The sequence below is a fragment of the Leptidea sinapis genome, chromosome 11 (genome assembly GCF_905404315.1).
Source record: "Leptidea sinapis chromosome 11, ilLepSina1.1, whole genome shotgun sequence".
NCBI classification, from domain to species: Eukaryota; Metazoa; Arthropoda; class Insecta; order Lepidoptera; family Pieridae; genus Leptidea; species Leptidea sinapis.
Genome location: NC_066275.1, coordinates 14,163,097 through 14,180,292, shown reverse-complemented (window position 1 = coordinate 14,180,292; position 17,196 = coordinate 14,163,097). Strand labels below are relative to the sequence as shown.

The 17,196-nt window shown below is 39.4% G+C and overlaps 1 protein-coding gene across 1 annotated transcript; it reads left to right on the top strand.

Annotated features, from left to right (window-relative positions):
* The first annotated feature begins 2,185 nt into the window (after nucleotides 1-2,185).
* LOC126966981 (uncharacterized) lies at nucleotides 2,186-3,751 on the top strand. Its single transcript, XM_050811299.1, has one exon. The coding sequence runs from the start codon at nucleotides 2,186-2,188 to the stop codon at nucleotides 3,749-3,751; it is 1,566 nt and encodes a 521-aa protein (XP_050667256.1).
* Nucleotides 3,752-17,196: the final 13,445 nt, after the last annotated feature.

Genomic DNA, 17,196 nt, shown 5'->3' with positions numbered 1-17,196 from the left:
TTTTTTGAAGGTACCCATGTCGTATTGTCCCGGAAACACCGCACAAGGAAGCTCATTCCATAGCTTTGTATTACGAGGGAGAAAGCTCCTTGAAAACCGCACTGTGGAGGACCGCCACACATCCAGATGGTGGGTGGTGAAGCAGCTCATTGCATAGTGCACTAAAATATTAATGCTTCATTTATGTGGATAAATTATGACGGCGTCTGATGCATTGGGCCTTCTGCTAACTTGAAATTGTATTTAGTTACGCATGAAAGGTCTGGATTGCGCTAGTTGTCTCGCATGCGCGCTGAATACGTGCGAATAATCGACTCGCGCGCCATATAACAGTATCAAAGTTGTCTTCGAGTTGTCTGCCTGCCGTGATTGATTGTAGAACTTTAACTGTCTTGTGTGCCACGTGTCCGCTACATATATTTTGAAGACTTGCTAGTGACATCAATCTAGTTCCCGAATATACCGTGGATGCTTCCTGATTGCTGTTTTTATCCGCTCTGCTGCGACAACGACAAGCCACGAATCAAGACTGATCTGCGAGTATTCCTCCTTAGGAAACTCTAGATTCAATACAGGTTAGTGGATTGGTTCTTACATTAGTTGTCGCCATAATTATCCGCTTTCTTTTTCGAGTTACGTCCCCCGCGGTAGACTGTCTATTTACACGACAGCCTACCAACATTTATGTGTAGGGTTTAAATGCCCTACCACACTTTATGGTCCTCACGAGCTCAGATATTGTCCAGCATATAATTATCATTACGTAATTAATATCATAATATAAATAAATTTCTTTATTTAACTTCATACAACAACCAATTAGCTTAATATTCATCATATAAATTTGTTCAAGTAAAATGAGTAAAGACAAAATGGATCATGACAAATAATCTAAACAGCTTAGTATTTTGAACGGTGAAAAGGAAATAATATTTAAGAGAATAAATCGTTTGTATAATTTATCCGTCAATGTTTCTGGTTTCGAATCACGCAATAATGAACAGTTTTTAGCTGATTCAGAAACTATAGATGAGTTGAGGGTAGAGTATAAAAAGTTATTGCCTCAGATTATTGATATTGAATTAACTTTAAAACCAGATTCTTCACCTAATTTTCAAAGCTTAGAATCATTTGATGATTTATATATTAAAATTAAAAGGGTTAGGAATAAAATATTATCGTCTTTGCCACACGCACAGCCGCGCTTGAACAACAATACTTCCTTCCATATCAAAATTCAAAAAAAATGACAAAATGAAAGACAGAAAAATGGCCTGTCTTTTATGAGTCATTTAAAACAAATATTCATGAGAATAAAGAACTAACAGACTCTCACCGTATCCAATATTTAATGGGTAAGTTAACTGATTCCGCTTTAAAAATAACCGCAGCTATAATACCTACAGGTGATTCTTATAAAATTATTTGGAATTCACAAGTTAAAAAGTATCAAGATAAACGATCGTTAGGCACACATTAATTAAATAATATCTTAGAATTAAAGGGTTGCTCTCATTCCGCATATAGTTTAAATGCTTTTATAGAAAAATATTCATCATCACTAGCCGCTTTAAAGCAATTAGATATAAACGATTTAACAGATTTTATTCTATTGCACTATGCTTTAAGAAAAATAGATTCTCAAACCGCACATTCATTCGAGTTATCCGTCCGCGATGTTGAAATTCCTTCTTCAAAAGACTTGATAAACTTTATTCAAGATCAAGCTATGATTTTAGAACGTTCACACAAAATACGTAATTCTAATATCAACACAGGCTTCGCCCCGGCTGGGAACTAACCTACCGCTGCGACCACGCGTGAATCGCGCGCACGAACCTACAAGTCATTCGTCGCGAGCCACGACTGTACAACTATACCTACTTCTCCCGCTTATTCAAATACACCGCTTGTGTGTGTTTTTTGTTCATATAATAAGCACACAAAAATTTATAATTGTTCTAAATTTAAAAACGTACCTTCTGTACATGATCAGTTTAATTTCATTAAATCTAAACATGGATGTGTTAATTGTCTTAGTGTTACGCATACTATAACTAACTGTAGGTCGTCGTCTGTTTGCGAATTATGTCAAAAGCGACACCATACACTTTTGCATTTTAATAAAGATAAAAATGATTTTAGTAGACGTGAAAACCGAACTGTTGCGCTGTCATCGCGAGATATGCCGGTGAAGCTCGCGTCACCACCGCCGCCGCCTGGGCCCTCGCTCGCGAACGTGGCCACCTCCAACAATACTACCGCCACCACCGCCGTGCCCTCTGCTGGTAACTTGTCGGTACCACAGTTGCGCGATGTGGCCGGATATATTAATCCGTCGGTTTCATTGACGTCAGAGGCTAGATCTAATAATTCGATTTTACTTTCGACCGCTCAAGTATTTGCAAAGCCGCAGGGGAGAATGGGGCGAGTTGTAGTCAGGTGTCTTATTGATAATGGTTCACAGAATAATTTGATTACTGTTGAATGTTGCCGCAAATTAAACTTATCGATTGTACCGTTATGTAATTCGTTTGTTAAGGGTGTTGGTATGTCGTCTCGACCTATTCATGGCTATGTTTATGTTGAGATTGAGTCTCGCTTATCTACTGAATATAAATATAAGATATACGCTTTAGTTGTAGATTGTATAACGGATGAGTTACCTTCCCGCTTTATAAAATTAGATAATGATTTAAGATATTTTGATAAGTTACCGCTCGCCGATTTGACTTGGAATATTCCAGGTAACATCGACATTATATTGGGTGCACAGTTATTTCCATACATTTATTTGGGAAATAAATTAGATATTGGACCGCGTGCCCCACCCGCCTTATCTACTGTTTTTGGTTATGTTTTTATGGGTGACTATCCTTCTCAGAAAAATGATAACATCGCGCGTTTGTGTACTAAGACCGCTTCGCTTAATGAATCGACCGCTTCCGCTGAATTTAATTGTAATGTCACTACCGCTTCTTTTATCTCGCTGAATTTAAATGATTTAATTCAAAGATTTTGGCAACTTGAAGAATTACTGCAATCTGAATTTTTATCGCCTGAGGAAACGGAATGTGAGAATTTGTATACTTCCACTGTGACTCGGGACGATACCGGCCGTTATGTTGTCTCTCTCCCTTTCTGTAAAGTGCCGTCAGAGCATGGAAACTCTCGTGCTGTTGCATTGCGTCGACTATTGGCCTTGGAGAGGAGATTTCGACAAGATGTTAAGCTAAGAGATAATTATAACAAGGTTATACAAGAATATATGGATAACGGGTATTTGAGTTCGATCTCGGAGTCCGAAGTTTCGGATACAGGTTATTATATACCGCATCATGCTATCGTTCGTTCCGACAAGCCTATGCCGCGTGTTGTGCTTGACGCTAGCGCGAAAACTCATACGGGATTATCGTTAAATGACGTTCTTCATGTTGGTCGTAACATGCAAACCGATTTGTTTCTTTTGTTATTAGAATTTCGATTATTCCCTGTCGCTATGAATGCTGACATTAAACATATGTACCTCCGCATTGGGGTTTTTAAGGATCAACGCAAATACATACGAATATTATTTAGATTCAATGAAAATGAAAATATCTGCACATTTGAATTTAACTGCGTTCCTTTCGGTCTCAAGTCAAGCCCATTTTTGGCAATGCGCACAGTGAGACAGCTGGCTTCAGACATGAGTCCCACTTCCCAGAAGCTGCTAAAATTGCAGAATCGAGTCTGTACACAGATGACCTAGTATACTCCGCTCCCAATGAGGAAACTGCCAAGAATTTCGCTCAGGACCTGATTAAAATGTTCGCGTCGGGTTCCTTTGATTTGGTAAAGCGGCGAAGCAATTCGCCAGAGTTAATGAGCAGTCTACCTGATACACACCGTTCCTCTTTACACTTTGACGCTTGTCAAAATGTATCGAAGGTTTTAGGATTATCATGGGAACCTTTGAGTGATACTTTCCGCTTTACTTCCTGTTAAGTTTCTGAGGAATGTACTAAGAGAAAAATACTCTCCGTAGTAGCTCGCTTATTTGACGTGCTAGGTCTGGTCGCTCCCGTCATTATGTACGCTAAATTACTCATTAAAGAGCTGTGGCTGAGCAATATTGGCTGGGATGATCCTACTCCATTGCACATCACACAAAAATTTAACGCCCTAATACAGGAATTCCCGCTACTCGATAACTTGCGTATTCCGCGTCATGTAGGTGTTACACTTGAGTGCACTTTAAACCTTGTTGCATTCTGTGACGCAAGTATTAAAGGATATGGTTGTGCGATTTATGCCCACTGTACCTTCCCCTCTGCTGTCACAGTGACGTTGCTTTGCGCAAAGTCTAAGGTATCGCCAACTAAAGTGACAACGTTGGCACGACTCGAGCTATGTGCAGCCGTGCTAATGTCTAAATTAATTTACTGTGAAGCAGTCTTACTCCAGCCGCTTTCCAATTTCAGAAATTTATGCTTTTTCAGATTCCACGATTGCTCTATCCTGGATTCTCTCATTTCCACACCGTTTTTCTGTTTTTGTAAGCAACCGCATCGCCCAATGTCAAGAAAACTTAAGTCCTGAAAACTTCTATCATGTCGCTGGAGTTGAAAATCCAGTGACTGCCTTTCTCGTGGTTTGCTGCCATCCCAAATTGTATCTCATCTATTGTGGTGGAATGGCCCCTCTTGGTTGCAGCAACCACCAAATTTCTGGCCCATTCAAAGATTTTCTCCTACGAATTCCGTAGAACTTCCAGAGCATAAAGCTCATGTTTTAACCGCTACCGCTATGACCGAGCCTCCTATATTATGTGACTTAGCTCATCGTATCTCTTCATGGGATAAATTATTGCGTACAATATGTTATGTACTCCGCTTTATTAAATATAAAAATAATGTAACCGCTAATTTGACTCCTGTTGAAAATATAAGTTTGGCGGAACGAGTTATGATCCGCACACTACAATCTGTATATTTTTCACAAGATATTGCTTTACTTAAAAACTCGAAATTGCCGTCTAAGAAACTTCGACCATTGGCAGTTTTCTTAGATGAAGAAGGTATTTTGAGAGTTGGCGGAAGACTATCCAAGTCAAGTCTTCCCTGTGATGCCAAGCATCCCGCTCTTCTTCCAAAGAATAATCACGTGGTTAATTTGATTATTCGACATAACCACGTAATGAATTGTCATACAGGACCAGGACTTCTTGTATCAATTCTTAGACAGCGTTATTGGATATTGGATGCCAGAACTGTTGTAAGTTCTGTTACTCGAAAATGTAATTGTTGTTTTAAATTAAACCCGCATTATCCGACGCCGTTCATGGCAGACCTTCCTGCGTATCGTGTATCAGAGGCTAAAGCATTTGTGCATACTGGAGTAGACTATGCAGGTCCTATTCGTATCACTCTTTCTCGACGAAGAGGACAACATGCTCAAAAGGCATACATCTGTCTATTTGTATGTTTAGTCACAAAGGCAGTCCACATTGAGTTAGTTTCTGATTTAACCACTGATGCGTTCTTAGCCGCTTTCAAGCGTTTTATTTCCCGTCGGGGGCCTGTGTCTTGCCTTTATTCCGATAACGGAACAAATTTTGTTGGCGCTAGGGCACAATTGGATGAGTTATATACATTTTTATTGACTTCAAAATTTAAGACTTCCCATTCTCAAGAATTTATCTTGCATAAAATTAATTGGAAAATGATACCGCCTAGATCACCACATTTTGGTTCTATGTGGGAATCAAATATTAAGAGTTTGAAGACACATTTATATAGAGTTATTGGGTTGCAGCTTCTCACTTATGAAGAGCTCCAAACAGTTCTAACCCAAGTTGAATGTATCATGAACTCACGTCCTCTTAATGTGGTATCCTCTGATCCACATCCTGAGGTTATTACTCCCTTTCATTTTTTAATGGCATCACCGCTAAAATATTTACCTGCTCCAGATTTGTCTGATCAACCTGTTAATTTAGTACAGCGTAAACATTTGTTAGACAGCATGGTGCAATCGTTTTGGAAGAAATGGCACACTGAATATCTGCATACGCTGCAGATTCGACAAAAGTGGTCTACTCCTGATAAACCAGTGGTGATTGGAACTGTCGTATTAGTTGGACAGGATGACTCTCCCCCGCTAAGTTGGCCAATAGGGATTATTACGGAGGTTTTTCCTGGCACCGATAATATTGTTCGAGTTGCAAAGGTTAAGACTAGATTCGGTATTTTCAAGCGTCCGGTTGTAAAACTTTACCCTATACCAACTCAGTAACTTCTTTATTATTTCTGTTAGTTTATAAGATTTATTTTAGTTATTTTTAAGAAAAAAAAAAACTATTAATTAATAGACCACTCTTTGAGCCATTTTGTTTTTACGTTTTTTTTTGTCGTAATTCTAAGCTAATCTCCTTTACCGCTTAAATTTATTTCTTATGGGATTAATTGAGATTTTTCACTAGTACTCATGATACCGCTTAGTTAGAGGTAACTATAGATAATTGGTTGTACTCTTTTATTTTATTTATTTAATATTACTTCATTCATGTTGAAAGGTCTCCGACCTTCCAAGGCGGGGAGCATGGTGAAGCAGCTTATTGCATAGTGCACTAAAATATTAATGCTTCATTTATGTGGATAAATTATGACGGCGTCTGATGCATTGGGCCTTCTGCTAACTTGAAATTGTATTTAGTTACGCATGAAAGGTCTAGATTGCGCTAGTTGTCTCGCATGCGCGCTGAATACGTGCGAATAATCGACTCGCGCGCCATATAACAGTAACATAGTTGTCTTCGAGTTGTCTGCCTGCCGTGATTGATTGTAGAACTTTAACTGTCTTGTGTGCCACGTGTCCGCTACATATATTTTGAAGACTTGCGAGTGACATCAATCTAGTTCCCGAATATACCGTGAATGCTTCCTGATTGCTGTTTTTATCCGCTCTGCTGCGACAACGACAAGCCACGAATCAAGACTGATCTGCGAGTATTCCTCCTTAGGAAACTCTAGATTCAATACAGGTTAGTGGATTGATTCTTACATTAGTTGTCGCCATAATTATCCGCTTTCTTTTTCGAGTTACGTTCCCCGCGGTAGACTATTTACATGACAGCCTACCAACATTTATGTGTAGGGTTTAAATGCCCTACCAGTGGGGATGAAATCCTAACTTGTGGCGTGTCGTGCGAAGATGGAATTCGGCGGCAGGAATCAGGTTAAACAGCTCTTCGGAACACTCCCCGTGATAAATGCGGTAGAAGACACACAATGAAGCGACGTCTCTACGCAACGCCAAGAGATCCAGCCGTTCACAGAGCACTGAGACCCGACAATTCGAGCTGCTCTACGTTGCACGCGGTCAAATGGATCGAGCAGATACTGGGGTGCGCCAGACCAGAGATGACAGCAATACTCCATGTGTGGCCGGACCTGCGCTTTGTAGAGCGCTAGAATGTGGGCCGGCTTAAAGTATTGCCGTGCTCTATTGATGACGCCCAGCTTCTTCGAAGCCAATTTGGCTCTGTCCTCCAGATGGCCACGGAATTGGCGATCGCTCGAGATTTCGAGACCCAGTATTTCGATACTAGGCGCGGCTTTAAGAGAAATGTTCTCGAAGAGCGGTGATACGACAAATGGGGTTTTTATAGTGGTAAACGCGCAAACTTGAGTCTTCTGGGGGTTAAATTGGACAAGGTTCAATTTACCCCATTCCGCGACCTTCTCGAGAGTGGACTTGATAGAAGACAAAAGTTTCTCCCGGCACTGGTCGATGATTTCCCGAAAGATACCTGCATGGCCTGTGTATATGGCATCACCAGTGCTGTCGTCCGCATAGCAATGTATGTTGGAGGTGTCCAACATACATTCATTGATATGCAGAAGAAACAGCGTAGGAGATAGCACACAGCCTTGGGGCACTCTAGCATTCACGGGCTTCGGGTTCGAGCAATATCCGTCGACAACGACCTGTATGCTACGCCCAGTGAGGAAGCTGGAGGTGCACTTGCACAAGCTCTCGGGAAGCCCAAATGATGGAAGTTTTGAGAGGAGCGCCTTGTGCCATACACGATCAAAGGCCTTCGCTATATGCAGGCTAACTGCCAGGCCTTCCCCCTTGCTTTCAATAGCCGCCGCCCATCTATGTGTTAGGTATACCAGAAGATCACCTGCCGACCGTCCATGGCGAAAGCCGTACTGTCGGTCGTTGATCAATTGGTGACCCTCTAGGTATACTAAAAGCTGGCGGCTAATTATGCTCTCCATGATTTTAGAGAGCAGAGAGGTGATAGCAATAGGCCTGTAGTTCGTCGGATCCGAACTGTCTCCTTTTTTTTGGATCGGATGGACAAGGGCTGACTTCCATGAGTCAGGGACTACGCCTTTGGAATAAGAGTGCCGGAATAAACGCCTTAGCACCGGCGTCAACTCAGGGGCACACGTTCTTAGCACGATTGGAGAAATGCCATCCGGCCCGCTCGACTTCCTGACGTCCAACGAAAACAGAGCTCGCCTAACAGTTTTCTGTCTGAACTGTACTTCAGGCATAGAGCTCTGACACCGCGGGATGGTCGGCGGTGTTTTTCCGTTGTCGTCAAGAGTCGAGTTGGAGGCGAAAAGAGCGCACAGGAGCTCGGCTTTCTCTTTTGCCGTATGGGCCAGGGTGTCATTCCTCATGTGCAACGGCGGCATGGACGGCTGGTTGAAGTTAACAAGAGCAGCTTTCGACAACGACCAGAACTTGCGTGTTCCGGTCGGGTAACTGGAAAGCTGCTCGCCGATTTTGACGACGTGCTTAGACTTCGCACGGGCGATTTGCCGCTTAAAAAATCTGGAGGCACGGTTATATTTCCTCTTAAGAACTTTGCAGTTCGGATCCTTTGTGCCCAGCACCGCAACCCAAGTTCGATACGCCTGTTTTTGCAGTCAGATGCTGCTTTAACTGACGCATCGAACCAGGGCTGTGATCTGCCACCGATTGGTACTACAGAGCTTGGTATAAAAATATCCATGCCCTGCAGTATCACATCGGCTACTGCAACGGCGCAGGCACTAGGATCATCCGAAGGGAAACAAACCTTGCCCCAAGGGTAGGATGCAAAAAAGCAACGCATCCTATCCCGATCTGCTGACTTGTAGTGCCAAACGCGGCGGGTCGCTGGTGGTCTGCGACGTTGGCGTCGGATAGGCACTACGCTCCTGACCAGGCAATGGTCGGACGTTCCGAGAAGGGCGTCGACAAAGACCTGGTAACCATCGGGATGTGTAGTCAGCAGAAGATCTAATAAGGACGGCATGTGGCTATCCACATCCGGGAGCCGCGTTGGCGACTCAACCAATTGGGACAGACCATATGCCAATGCAAAATTATGCACAGATCGCCCTGCGTAGTCTGTGGTACGTGATCCAAGCCATTCGGCATTGTGCCCGTTGAAATCACCCAAGACTACGATTTCAGCGGAGTGGATCTGTGCAAGCACGTCGTCAATTGCCGCTTGAACGCAGCCCATGAGATGATCGGTTACTGCGTTACCACTATGGGACCTGTAGACACACGCATAGATACGGACGCGGTCCTCTAAATCTACGCGGAGCCAGAGAGTAGACAGATCCCTACCCTCAAAATTGCCGAGACGGCGACAGCAGATATCCTCCCTAACGTACACACATACCCCGGCATGAGGCCAACAATTGTGCTCAATGTTGTACCCGGGGTACGTTAAATATGACGTATCGCTAGGCCGAGATATCTGCGTCTCCGTAAGGAAACACAAGGCCGGCTGCGCCGTCTCATGGTGGTGGTGGACGGCGTTTAAATTGGAGTGAATTTCCCTGATATTGCAAAAGTCCACGTTGAGCGTGGAGTGGGGTGCCGTGGTGTTTCTGCCTTGTTTGCCGTCGGTCATGCGCGGTTCTGTACCCACCCCAGAATACGAAGGGCAGCCCGAGCTAGAGTGCTCGGGGAGGGATTATCCGGCTCTGGTAGAGCCGGTACCCTCCTGGGGTAATATCTCTTTCTGGACCGCTCTCATATTTAGTTGGGGGGGGGGCCTCCGGTCCTCGACACTAACCTATGCGAAACATAGCGGCACTAGGCCGCTACTTCATGCCGGTATTCTGTGCGAGTGTGGTAATTAACCCGGACGAGTCTGGCCCGATTGTGCTGACGTCATAAGACGGCAGCGTGACTCTCCCACTTCTAAAAAGCCCTTAGTCGCCTCTTACGACACCCATGGGCCTGGGACTCCCCTATTCTTTTTACGCCCCGGGGAAAGTACAGGGCAAATAATAGCTATCTATCTCCATAATATTAGTATATATTTCAAAATGTTATTACAGTGATGATCAATTTAAACTCTCTATCATCTCATACCACGAATGCAAAACTTAAAGTTGGTTCATGAATATTGATAACTCGTAGTCTTGGCCACACTTCACACCACTCTCAGATGGGAACATATTGACTTGAGTAATGTTCGGGCGTTTCATTGAAAATCTTAAAAAAATATTTATAGAATTAGTAAACACGCAGTATAAGCAAAATAGAAACGTTTTTATGTTACATTGTCTAGATACAGCTTGTTATACTTATTATTCTTGTTTCGCACAGAATGAAAAACTATTTTCAGAGTATGTCTCAGTTATCCTTTAGCAGTAAAATTTTATTCAACTTTTAGCTGAAGAAATAATACTTAATATTGTGTTTCTTAATGTACATATAACAATTTTTATAGGCTGATAATTTTATGATGACTTTATAGTTTTTGACAGAAGGTGAAGGTTTATTTAACGATAGTGCGACTTACGAAGATACGCCAATAAAAAGATAGCTTTAGAAGTATCCAATAGATACCCACTTCGTGCAAGGCAATTAATGTAATTCTGTTATCTGTAACAGTGATTGAATATAAACCTCGAAAAATATTTGAAAATAGCGGGAAAATCATCGGAATTTATATTTTTTTTTATATATTACGTGTTCCAAATTGGAATTAAAAATACAAAAAATGAAGGTATTTCAGTTGTAACGATATTTATGGCTAGATATAATAAAATAATGTTTGAAATTACGAGTTTTCCGGGTCAGCTAGTAGAATATAAAAATGTAACCAAAATGAAGCCAATATTGTTGCTCTCGACAAAAGAAAATCCGAGGAGTTTGCAATATCGTTATGTAGACCAAGGAGAAAGCATTTCACGTGTAAAGATTCATTGCTGTACGTTTAATGAAGAACTTTTTTTTACAGATACATGTGCACATGTTAAGCTTACTAGTTTTAATATATTATTTTTAGCAGGAAAATAAACTATTAAACATTTTAACTTCCTTATTTTGTTAAAATATGAAATTGCATTATTGAAGTAAAACTTCCTTAGGCGCGACTACACAACAAACCGGCGACAATGCAACGGAACCGGAAGTCCGTTACGGCAAGATGGCGTTACGTTTCTGTATCATGCGGGTTTTGGTTTCTTCGTCCATTTTTTTCATGAAAATAAGGGACGAGACGAGCAGCACGTTCAGCTGATGGTAATTGATACGCCCTACCCATTACAATGCAGTGCCGCTCAGGATTTTTGAAAAACCCATAAATTCTGTGCGGCACTACAATTGCGCTCATCACCTTGAGACATAAGATGTTAAGTCTTATTTGCCCAGTAATTTCACTAGCTACGGCGCCCTTCAGACCGAAACACAGCAATGTTTACACATTACTGCTTCACGGCAGAAATAGGCGCCGTTATGGTACCCATAATCTAGCCGGCTTCCTGTGCAAAGGAGCCACTGGTAAAATTCCACTCTGGTCCATTATTAGCACAGGCAAAGGGTTCGAACCCATACAACCATATTCGTTAATATTCAATAATAACGTTATATTGATATGTGCTAATTATAATCTAACCTTCAATATCTTATTTTCAATTATTTTATTTAATGAGTGAAAATTTTAAAACGTGCAAGTAGTATTAATAAATTATAAATAGAATATAAAATGAAAATATAAATCAGTTAAATGAAATGGCGGAATTCCAGGAACATTTTACTCTATCATCAATAATTATGAATAAAAAAGGAAATCAAGAACCTGATAATACCTTGATCTGTAAAAAGTGTGTTTGTTTTCTAATGAATAATATCAATATAACTTTCATCTGACTAGGTCTCAAAATGAACATGGACAAGACGAAGATTATGTCAAATGTCCATGTCGCACCTACTCTCATAACAGTTGGGATCTGTACTCGCGGCAGGTCCGATTTTGCGAAAGAGGTTACTCGTCGAATCCAACTCAGATGGGCAGCGTTTGGAAAGCTCCGTAAATTCTTCTTGTCCCAAATACCTGTGTCTGAAGACGAAGGTTTTCAACCAGTGTGTGTTGCTAGTGATGACTTACGGTACGCAGACGTCGCTAATTATGGGCTTTATGAGTAAGCTCATGGTCTCTCGGAGGGCAATGGAGAGGGCTATGCTCAGAGTTTCCCTGCGAAATCGAATCAGACATGAGTAGATCTGCAGGAGAACCAAAGTTACCGACATAGTCCAAATTATTGCGAAAAAGCGTTTGGCGGACAGATGGCCGTAGGGGCAATAAAGTCCTCGAATGGCGGAAGACGCAGTGTTGGTAGGCCCCACAAGATGGACCGACAATCTGGTCAAGATCGCCGGAAAGGATATATTTCAAAGGTAGTTTGGTGAGAGTTTGGTTAGGTTCTGTTTAAGGGATCGATGGCAAGGTAACGAAACTCTTCAATTCTTAGGAGCAAATTAACAATACTAGGCCGAATCTTGTATAAGCTATCTGGATATTTGAGTCACTTACCATCACGTCGTCATGGTCAAGTAATCACGTAGTCAAATATAATGATCAACGGAACTCCTTAACGACTTAAATTAAGGATGCGATCTGTGGCTGAATTTCGAACTGTCTGTAATCAAATTGCAATGCGCTTATGTTTATTGCTGCATTGCAAAATTTAGTAGATCTACACATATTTAGACAAATTATTAGAATTATTATTAAAAATATAATTTAATAAAAAACAACCGACTTCAAAAACACTATTACAAATAAATAGTATAAAAATAATTGCGAATGTTTGTACAATCTAATTTATTAATCTAATTCTAGTAACGATTATTGTTATTTTTGGAGTCGGTGTCAGCCAATGTAGGCTTGTAACTACATAATATATAGTTATAGTTATAGGTGATATATGTGAGGAGGTGAGAAGCGAGAGTGGGGCCGCGACGGGAGGACTTTTTAGTGCATATTATATCTATTCTTTTGGAATAGTGTTTTGAAGTCGGTTGTTTCTTTCTTAATTTTTTTTATTGTCTATTATTTTTATTTTCATATTATTTTATATCATACCTCGCCCAATTCCCACTTCACATATGATAATGAAGGCCAATGAAATATTTACGACATAATATTATGTCGTAAAGTGAAAAATATTTAAAATATACTCAAACAATCTGGGACAATTTAAATACAAATATGACGTATAAAAGAGTCTCGTAATGTACCTTTGTCCAAATTGTAGCTGGCTAACTGTTGCTGTACAATTCTTCCAGTGGATCTCCAACTTATGAAGGCTGGCAGTTTCACTTGGTTTAGGCGAGGTTGAAAAACTTCTGGACTAACTTCTTTCTAAGTCCAAGTGTTCTTCTTCCGTTCACCTTGCCCCTCATTATCAACTGATGGAGCTCGTATCTGGAGTGGAAGATCACCAACACGCATGTTACAAGAATTGCTGTTTAAATGTCCAAATTCACATTCGTATAGAATAAAAAAACAGCCTGCTCATTGAAAGTATACCTCGACAATGTTCTAGTTGGTTACCCTTCGGAAACGGGAGCCTTATGGTTGAATTGAAGTTAAATTTAATATAATTATTATATATTTTGTTATCTTTAAAAAAAATTCCACAAAATATGTTATTGCAATGGAGGTTTGAAGAGCAAGAGAGCACGAGATTCGTTATAAAACTTTTAACCCATAATACAAAACTTGTTGACATTAATATTATCGTTTTAATTATTACTTCCGATATTGAAACAAAACACAACTTGGATATTTTGTAAGCATAAATAATAACTACATACGACTTACAATGCTACTTAATAAGTGTCTTTATATGCATAGCTACATGCAAATATTACAGTCTTTAAATGCCCAGAAAAGTGGCAGCTTTCCCGAATAGAACAGCTTGATTAATTTGTTGACTGAAATATGTGCCGGTCCTTGAGCTTTAGGTTCCTGCAATTCCTACAATTAATTTATCATATTCTTTATCTGGTCAGATTTTTTTTTAATGGAATAGGAGGACAAACGAGCGTACGGGTCACCTGTTGTTAAGTGGTCACCGCCGCCCACAATCTCTTGCAACATCAGAGGAATCACAGGAGCGTTGCCGGCCTTTAAGGAAGGTGTACGCGCTTTTTTTGAAGGTACCCATGTTGTATCGTCCCGGAAACACCGTACAAGGAAGTTAATTCCACAGCTTTGTAGTAAAGTTAACACGTAAGTTAGTAAAGTAAAACAATACTAATCTAGTATTTTGTCAGTATATCAGTATCAGTATATATATCAATATATGCTATTTAATTATAAATTTATTTTCATTATTTATTCTTTCGTTTTAACATTATTAATCCCCACATTTCCCTAATTATGTTGAGGGTGACAAGGCGGGCACCCGCGATTACATTCATAAGAAAGTAAATCACAGCTATAGAAATAAATTACTATTAGACGTAAGAATCCATCTCTACTCTTGCTATTAGTATATCTGACAGTTGTTATGGCTGTCTTATCTTCATATTAAGTTAGCAACTAAATATAAATTACCAATGAAAAATTAAGGTGGAACAGAAAGACCTTAGCACCAATACAGTCACGTTAACTCACCATTTATTGAATTGTTGCTAAAGAATAAACTAGTTGGTTTATCCGGTAGTCAGTAACGAGCATGTTAATAGTATATTTGATTGAAGTCAAGTCACAATTTACTTTAAAACATGAGGAATTACATTATTACACAGAGTGTTATGAGCCATTAATGACACAATACAAAAGGATCATTTGGTAGTTTGATTATTGTATTTTGAAAAAAAAAAACAGCACAAAAATGTGATGCACACTTTGACATTGATATTCTGATATAAACCGTATAGTCAATATATAAGGCCCATAAACTTTATGATACCTACCCTCTACTTGTCAAAAATAGGGAGGCTTTTTAGGAATACGAAATGTGATACATAAATATCATTTTTTTTAAATAGTGAGTGTTGTTTTCATCTAGATGCTGTTATAATAACTCAATGACTCAACATTTAAGGGTTCTTAATGTGATGTGAAGGAATCTTAAGGTACGGTAACCATTTAGTGCTTCTTCATGTGGTGGCTTTTGACAAATTAACACCTCATCATTGAGATCAGATAAGGATCACGTTCCCGAGCTGCCTATCAATATCAGCGGCCATTACTCAATATCGTTCAAGGAACTGCCCAATTTACAGCTACATTTAACTGATTTAATTTAATCCATCGCCGATACCCGATCGTGACGCTCATCCTCGCATATATTATATGAATTTATTCGTGGAAATTTATGTTTCTAAGATATCCCATGTAAGATCTCTTAAATAATTCAGATTTTAAATGATATGGGTAAACAGAGAATATGTACATATACAGGATGTCCCAAAGTTATGGGACAGAAAGGAAAGTACCTTAAATATCGAAGATAGGCTATTTTACTGAAAGAAGACTTTATGTTATTTTTAAAAGTTGTTAGTAATTCTGCATTCAAAGATTTTCTTAAAATTACTTGCCTCATCTGGGAATCGAACCGACTGAAATGTAAAAAAAACACCCAAACTTTTATAATGCCAATCGAAAGAATGGTCAAAAACTAATAACTCTTCTTAAGTAACGTAGTATTTTAAAAGAAAGGAACAACGTTAAATTAATGTTTTCCTACTTGGATTGGTACGAATGGACCGATTAGATGGTCGGCCAGACCCCCGGACTTTACACCATTAGATTTCTTCTTTTGGGGATACGTGAAAGATATGCTATACAAAAAGCGATACGAGAACGTGGGCGAGTTACAAACAGAATTGTGCCAAATCATATCGAGTATTCACCATAAAATGATAAGAAAATCAACAGGCAGCGGACTCATTAAAAGATTGGCGATTTGCGTAAGATAAAAGATATCACATTTTGAGCATTCAATTAATTAATTTACAAATAATACCCACTTAATTGACTAATTTCTTTTAAAATACTATGTTACTTAAGAAGAGTTATTAGTTTTTGGCCATTCTTTCGATTGGAATCATAAGAGTGTGTTTTTTTTTACATTTAAGTCGGTTCGATTCCCAGACGACGCAAGTAATTTTTAGAAAATCTTTGAATGCAGAATTACTAATTTTTAAAAATAACATAAAGTCTTCTTTCAGTAAAATAGCCTATCTTCGATATTTAAGGTACTTTCCCTTCATGTCCCATAACTTTGGGACACCTGTATATTATTTACAATGCTAATATAGGTTATTCTTTTATAGAAGAGACCAAACGATCGTTTGAGTTCCCTGACGATAAGTGATCACCGCTGCCAACAAGTTCCTGCAACACCAAGGGAATCTTCAGAGCGTCGCCGGCTCTTTAGGACGATGTAAGGGCTTTTTTTGAACTTTTTTTTACCATGTTGTAATATCCTCGATCACAGTGCGAGGATAGCTGATTCCACATTTAGGTTGAGTAGGTTGAATTTTATTAATATTAAAGGTTATTTTATAAAGATTAGGTTAGGTTAGAAAAATTTTCAGTTTTTGAAGTCGGTTTTTTTAAACGTTGCTTTGTGTACAAAATGTATTAAACGTTTTCCATAGTATATAATATAGTAAATTAGGGTTCAGTAAAATATCTCAAGAAATTGCAAATCAGATTAAAACAGTCAGATTGCATAAACTAAATCGCTGCAAAAAATTTTTGCATTAAACAATAACATATCACTATATTACTAATTGTAAAATACTTATAGAAAATCAAATAAAATTTAGATTAAGAAGCCCCATTCGTTATGATAAGCATAATTCAATGAAATGCTTGTAGATAATTCTAATTTCTTCATTATTTATTAAGAGATATTAATATTGAAACTGTGCATATAATTTTAT

What these genes read in the sequence shown, in the direction of transcription:
- LOC126966981 (XM_050811299.1), top strand. Translation starts at nt 2,186, where the DNA reads ATGCCGGTGAAGCTCGCGTCACCACCGCCGCCGCCTGGGCCCTCGCTC.